The sequence below is a fragment of the Zingiber officinale genome, chromosome 1A (assembly GCF_018446385.1).
Source record: "Zingiber officinale cultivar Zhangliang chromosome 1A, Zo_v1.1, whole genome shotgun sequence".
Classification (NCBI taxonomy): Eukaryota; Viridiplantae; Streptophyta; class Magnoliopsida; order Zingiberales; family Zingiberaceae; genus Zingiber; species Zingiber officinale.
In genome coordinates, this window is record NC_055987.1 from 176,267,078 (window position 1) to 176,274,896 (window position 7,819).

Consider the following 7,819-nt stretch of genomic DNA (forward strand, 5'->3'; position numbering starts at 1 on the left):
ATTCCTTATAAAAAATAATGGACACCAAACAAAAGAATGTAATCACTTTTGTAATCAAAGATTACATACATTATATTACCAAACGTAGTAATGTAATCAAGATTACATTACATTACATTACAAATTTAATTACATTACAAACTAGATTACATTACACCCAACCAAACGTAGCCTTAGAGATTAGCCGTCGTAAAAAATACAGTGACCTAAAATAATTTTACTGGGCCATAAAAATTATGTAGGGGAATAACTTGTAATGATTTAGGTCTGTAGAAAAGGAAGGCAGTAGTGATTTGGGGCCTCGGTAGTCGGCGGTGAGTGGTGATCGGTCATTGACGATGATGAACTGGTGTTCGACCAAGTGGATGGCCACCACCCTCGGCTGCTTCGCCGGAGGAACCGCCCTCTTCGTTGCGGGCGCCTATTTCTCCTACGTCAACATCGAACCCCAACGAGCCCGCATCCTCGCCCGTGACCAATTACTCAAAGATTACCTCTCCGCGTACGGGAACGACACTCGCTCGCCTCCTCTCCAGGTACTTCCCGTCCCTGGATTCCCTCTGATCTCGACCTTGTCGCCCGCGCCGCCGCCGTCCACGCCTCCACCGTCTAGCACCACACCCCCTGTACACTCGGTGCGTTGATTTGCACTATCAATCCTTTTCTTTTTGTTGTCTCTTTGAGATTTTGGTGCTTAGGCAAATACGCTTGGATGCATTACTGTATTATGCAAGTGCTCGTTGTAGTCAATTAACGTGATGTTAAAATTTCTATGATTTTTGTAAATTCTATAAAGTTAAATTAATCTTAGAACCTCCTTTTTTTTTCCTTTGATTACCAAATTAAACTAAAAATACTTTGTTTAGCTCATTGCCATTATCAAGTCATGTTAGTCTGGTGAGTTAGAATTTTCTTCGGTTCCTCCTTCCTTTTACAAGTGGCATCTTTAACTCTAACCAATATCATCTTAGCTTACTTATTCTCATTGTATTCTGTATTGGATATACATTTGGGATAGAAATCTGTTTTTTTTCCCTTTAATTCTTTTCTAGTTCACCACATATCCATCTTATCATTTTTGTCTCAGTTATATTTACTGCATTGACTTTGTAGACGTTTTGTTTCTAACTATTCAACATTTTATCCGTAAAGTAGGATGGACATACTGCAATCTTAATTCTTTGTCTATGTTCCATAATGATCACACAAGATTTTAGAGGTGATCTTCATATTAACCACTCATGTTTTATCTTGTTAACAAGATCTTCATCAATGTCTCTTTGTTTAATACTAGGTCCAAGATATTTCTTGCAAGAATTTTCATCCTATCCACCCAACTATTTTCTAGTTTCTTTTCTTGGTTTTAGTTAACTTAATCCCTTTAGTTTCTTTTCATATTTTTTTATAATTAAATATATAAACTTCAAAGTGAGAGATAGGTATACACCTTTTAGTAATTACTGTAATAGTTTTGCACTTGTATCAATTAAAATTGTTGGGAGTCAACATTATGTGGAACTTATAATATCATCAAATGCCGCTTTTCCCAAGCAACTAGGGTTTGAAACCCACACAACGCATGCATATGGCGTTTGAACAACTAGTGACATTGGGGTGCCACGTTAGGAGCCACCTCGCTTCCTGGATTTACTTGGTAGTCGGAATATGGGGTTGGACCGTCCACCCCAGGATTAGTATATTATCATCAAATTATCTAAATTAACCTAAAGGAAAATATGCATCTAGAGATGAATTGCCCTAATTATTTTCTCTAATACAAACTTTTGTTTAGCCGTAACATAGCATTATATCAACTACTCTCTCTGAGAGACACATATATGATATGTTTCATTTCATTTAGGTTGAGATCGATAAAATATTTGATCACAGTTTAAAAGTTAATTGAGATTGTGTTGTGAAGCGTAGTATACAAGTGAACTTGTTTAATTTTTTTTCCTAAAATGTAAGCCAATTTCAGTTTGTTAAATTAATTGTATATTGAAAATATTCATTTTCTGTTGCAAATAATACTAAAGATTGCTCTTATAGTGTTTTTTTCCTAATAAAAACATATCTGTATATATTCCATATTTGTTTGAATATAAGTGTGCTAGGTCTTGTTTCTATTTCTAGAGCCTATCTTTCATATTTGTTTGAAAATGTGTGGTAGGTGTTATTTCTATTTCAAGAGGCTATGGAGTTTAATATATAGAAGGATCCGCCTGCAAAAGGAATACTTGAATAGTTGAATTAATAAGAAATTTATCTACTTCATGTCGTTTTCATTTCATTATCTCCATCTTTTTTTGAGGTGTTATTTCACATGATTTGTTAATAAGAAACAAGTGCGCTAGGTGTTTTTTTTTTTTTTTTGAATAATTGTGCTTGTTATTTTTGTGATGCAATTCTACCACCTGAAAACCAACTCAGCTATGCCCGTGGGGGCATTGTGTGTTATTTTTGAGGTGCCATTTCACATGGTTTGTTATATTCTCCTTCTAACAACTTTCAACTAATTGGATATTGTAATAGTGACTGTAGAGGAGAGTTGGATGAAAGAAAGAGTAGCACTGGCTTTGTGTTTACATAGCCGACATACCTTTTACTTGTCTCTCCAATAAACAACTAATTGTGACACTCTTGAAAATGCAAAACAAAATATGTTTGCATCACTGACATGGGTGTCTCCTGTCATTTGGCTAAGAAGGATGCTCGGTAATTTCAATATAATTTAAGAAACTATAAAGATATATATTGACAAGAAATCTACTATTGCACTTACAAGACACTTGGTGTATCATGGTAGAAGTAACCACCTTAACTTGTGCTTTCCTTTGATTCAAGAACATGTAAAGAAAAATTAGTTAAGCTAGTCTATATCAAGACCCAAGATCAACTAGCATATAAATTTTTAATGCTGCACAGATTTGATTTCTTTATTGCGCTCAAGCCAATTTTGGAATGAAGGATGGAGGACAATTAAGTTAAAGGTTGTTGTTGAGTAACTTAATTATAAAGTATAATTATTATTTTTTCCTTTCTGTCCCTTACCTAACTAAACTCCTCCCGTGACGAACCAGTTATGGCCGGTCCTAAGCCCGGATAAAGGACGAGCGTTGCATTAGGTTGCTAGCCAAAAACTATGACAAATATTCAATTAATAGATCCATTAAACTATTGTGTTAATGCTTGGTTGTTTCCTTGCAAGAAACACGTTGCAGGGTCCGATTGTAATATCTCCACAAAGACAACTATATCTCCATAACTCGGGTGTAGTGCTAAATATACAAGAGTTCGCATTGCAAGGTTACCGTATCGATAAGGATCGATACATCTCCATGAGAACTTGGGTGTATTGTTAAATAGACAAGAGTTCTCGCACCATAATTGGGATAAGAACAAATTAAAAAAAAGGACAGCCCGCTCGCACCATAATTGGGATAAGAACAAATTAAAAAAAAGGACAGCCCGGTGCATGAAGCTCCCGCCATGCGGGGTCCCGGGGAAGGATCCATTGTACGCAACCTTACCCTACTTTTTGCAAGAGGCTGTTTCCAGGATTCGAACTTGTGACCTTTTGGTCAGATGACAACAACTTTACCGTTGCGTCAAGGCTCCCCTTCTGGGATAAAAACAAATATGATAAAAAATTAATAATGTAAGATTTGGAACATGGGACATAGGAACCCTAAATTAATGGAGTTAGTAGATATGATGATTGAGAGAAGAATTAGTATTTTGTATGTACAAGAGACAAAGTGGGTAGGCGAGAAGGCAAAACTGATAGAGAATTCAGGTTTTACATGAAAGAGTAAAGCAAAAAATGAAGTGAGTATTGTTGTACATAGTTCGTTAAAAAATGAAGTTGTACGAGTAATTAGAAAAGGGGATAGAATTATCTCTTAAAATAATAGTGGCGAAAGAAACTATGAACATAATTAGCGTATATGTATTGCAAGTAGGATTAGATGAAGCTACCAAATCAAGGTTTTAGGACGATTTAGATAAAATATTACAAAACATTCCGCCAAATGAAATGATTTTTATAGGAGGCGATCTAAATGAGCATGACGCAGTAAAAAATGAGGAATATGAGAGGTTACATAGGTTATGAGTTTGGAACGAGAAATGAGGAAGGGAAAACTATTTTAGATTTTGCGATAGCATATAACCTTATATTAGCTAATATATTTTTTAAGAAAAGAGAAAAACACTTAGTCGCATTCAAAAGTGGGAATAATAAATCGCAAATTGACTTTCTTATGGTTAGAAAGAAGGATAGAAAAATTTGTAAAGACTGCAAGATCATCTCTGGTGAAAGCTTAACTACCCAATATAGGTTAGTAGTGTTGGGTATACGCCTCAAACATAGTATCAATAGAAAGAAAATATATATGACTCCTAGAATTAAGTGGTGGAAGTTAAAAGATGGAAAACAAAATATATTTAAGAATAAGGTAGAAGTATAAGCATTAGGTGCAATATACAGTGATTCTAATACGACATGGGATAAGATAATATCAAAGTTAAAAATAGTAGCTAAGAGAGTACTCGGTGAGTCAAATGGACATGCACCAGTAAGGAATCCTGATGGTGGAATAAGAAAGTACAAGAGAAAGTGAAGGAAAAATGAATAACTTATAAGGAATTATATATTTGTAAGAACGAGAAAGACTTAAAAAAAATTATACAATAACCAAGAAAAAAGCTAAGAGAGTAGTGAATGAAGCAAAGAATAAAATTTTTAAACAATTATATCAAAAATTGGATACAAAAGAAGGGAAAAGACAAATTTTTAGAATAGCTAAAGTGAGAGAAAGGAAGACAAAAGACTTTATCCAAATAAAATGTTTTAAAGATAAATGTAATAAGGTATTAGTAAACGATGAAGAAATAAAAAAGCGGTGAAAGAGATATTTTCATCAACTTTTTAATGAAAATTTAGGTGACCAACTTAACTTAGGTAATTTAAGTAGGTCGAACGAACATAGAAATTTAAATTATTACCATAGAATTCAAACTTCAGAAGTAGAACAAGTTTTAAATGAGATGCAAAATGGAAAAATCGTTAGACCAGATGATATTCTGATAGAGGTATGGAAATGTCTAGGAAAATAAGGTATTGAATGACTTATATACATGATATTGAAAACGAAAAAAGTATCTGATCAATGAAAGATAAGTACTCTAATTATTTTATATAAGAACAAGGGATATATACAAAATTGTGCAAATGATAAGGTATTAAATTAATGAGTCATACCATGAAACTTTGGGAAAAAGTAATAGGAAAAATATTAAGGAAGAAAACCACGGTGACCGAAAATCAATTTGGGTTCATATCTGAAAGGTCGACAATAGAAGTTATACATCTTTTTAGACAATTAATTGAAAAATATCGAGAGCAAATACAAGATCTAGACATGGTATTTATTGACTTAGAAAAAACTTATTATAAAGTCCCAAGAGAAATTATATAGAGAATTTTAGAAAAGAGATGTGTTAGCATAGCATATATTGAACTAATTAAGAATATGTATGAGGATGTAACGACTAGAGTAAAGATTTAAGCTGGAGTAACTGAAACATTTCTAATAAAGATAAGGTTACATCAAGAATCAACTCTAAGTCTTTATCTTTTTACACTAATTATGGACGAACTCACTGCACATATTCAAGACATCATACCGTGGTGTATGTTGTTTGTAGATGATATTGTTTTGGTAGATAAAACATATGAGTAAATACTAAATAGAATCTTGGCGGAAAACATTAAAAGGGAAAAGTAGAATAAAGATAGAATATATGAAATTTAAGTTTAGTAATATTAGACATAATGAAATAATTGTTAAGATAGGAGATGACGAGTGTTCTGGAATCGAGAGCTTTAGATATTTAGGATCAATTTTACAAAATGATGGAGGGATTGAGAGAGATGTCTTACAAAGAATACAAGCAGGACGAATGAAATGAGGAGCGCTTGGTGTTTTGTGTGATCGTAAAGTACCTCTAAAATTTAAAGGAAAATTTTACAAGACCATAGCTAGACCTGCTATGTTATATGAAGTTGAATGCTTAGCTATGACTCGAGCACATGAATAAAAGATGAGAATTGCAGAGATGAGGATGTTAAGGTAGATGTGTGGACATACGAGAATTGACAGAATAAGAAATAAGAGTATTAAAGAGAAAATCGAAGTTGTATCTATTAAGGAAAAACTCCAAAAGACACATTTAAGATGATACAGACATGTACTTAGACGATCTATAAATACTCCAGTAGGCGATGTGAAACTATGACAAACGCACATATTAAACGAGGAAGAGAGTGGCAAAAAAAACTTGGTTATCAATAATAAACTAGGATAAAATTCATTTTAGTATAGATGATGATATAGTAAGAGATATAGTTCAATGACATAAAAGGATCCATATACCCGACCCCACCTAGTGAGATAAGGTTTAGTTGTTGTTGTCATCATCGTCATCCCTTACCTAACTGCTCAATTTCTATAAAAATTTTGTATCAATCAAAGGCTACAAAGTAGAGAAAATAATGTGTAAATGTACTCTTAAATGTAGTCATGCATCTTCCTGTGGCTATTTTTGTCCATAAAATAACAACTATAACTATTCTGAAGGATTTATTTCTTTTGACAAAGAGGATTACGACAATAACTGGTATTAGTCCCACTGGATACACAAATGTAATTTTAGCAATAATGGAAAACTTGAATTTAGATATAGAGAACATGAATTTATCATGTGAGAGTTCTAGATACCTTGATTCTATTATGCAACAAGGTTCATTAAGATATCATCCATGGGGTGAAATCTAGGTGGTTGAAATGTAGAATGATTTTTTGTTGGTTTTCTGTGATCACTGTGTGGTCCTTATATCAGAAATCTAAACTTGAATTCCATTAACAACCTTTAGTAACTAAATGAATTTAAATTGTCCAGTTCTGGGATGAACTATTGATTATATGTTCTGAAACCTCTTTGGAGGGTTGTGCACTTATGCATAATCATTTGTTTGGTCCTTAGATCAGAAATTCTAAACTTGAATTACTTTGACGACTATTGGTCACTGATTAAATTTAAATTGTGCAGGGCTAGGATGAAGTATTGATTACATGTTCTGAAACCTTGTTGAAGGGTCGTGCACTTGTACATAGTCATTCGTGAATTTTCTGATTTCTTGCCTAGCCTGTATAATAATAAAGGACACAGATAGTAGCATACATTTAAGCTTCAAGTCTATACTCTTCGATGAGTCTATCAGAGAAATGGCACTCAGTTGCCTTGAATCATTGATGGATATTTTATCCTTGTGGTTCATGCCGTGCTACAATAGGTCTGCTACAGGGATGAGGAAATTTGGAGATTCATGCAATTGCAATGTTGCCTGGTATCATGTAATACCATGTGCATACATTTGAACCTGAAAAAAGGCCTAAATCTTGCAATCGTTACATATATTTTAAGAGATTTTTCTTGATGCATGCTTTGAGATAGTACATCCATTTTGAGCTTGAAGGGTATGTGAATAGAGATATTCTGACCATATGGAAGGTGATTAATGGGTGCAAAAGGAATAGTCGGTAGACTTTGTTCTCGAAGAAATGTTTACTTATAATTTTAACAGATTTGTACCTATTTGGTTGTGCTAAGTTGTATACCTAGTGGTTCAAATCGAACAGTCTTGGCAATTTCTCAATCTGTGCAAGTTATGTTTTTAAAAATATGCATTGTTCCCTTGTTTTTGCTGTTAATATATTGTTGTATTGTTTATATCGGTATGTCATTCACCATAACT

General features: G+C 33.5%; 1 protein-coding gene across 1 annotated transcript; it reads left to right on the plus strand.

Annotated features, from left to right (window-relative positions):
* The first annotated feature begins 228 nt into the window (after nucleotides 1-228).
* LOC122038490 lies at nucleotides 229-7,438 on the plus strand. The gene is made up of 2 exons (XM_042598262.1): nucleotides 229-635; nucleotides 7,114-7,438. The coding sequence occupies exons 1-2, from the start codon at nucleotides 339-341 to the stop codon at nucleotides 7,117-7,119; spliced, it is 303 nt and encodes a 100-aa protein (XP_042454196.1). The 5' UTR covers nucleotides 229-338; the 3' UTR covers nucleotides 7,120-7,438.
* Nucleotides 7,439-7,819: the final 381 nt, after the last annotated feature.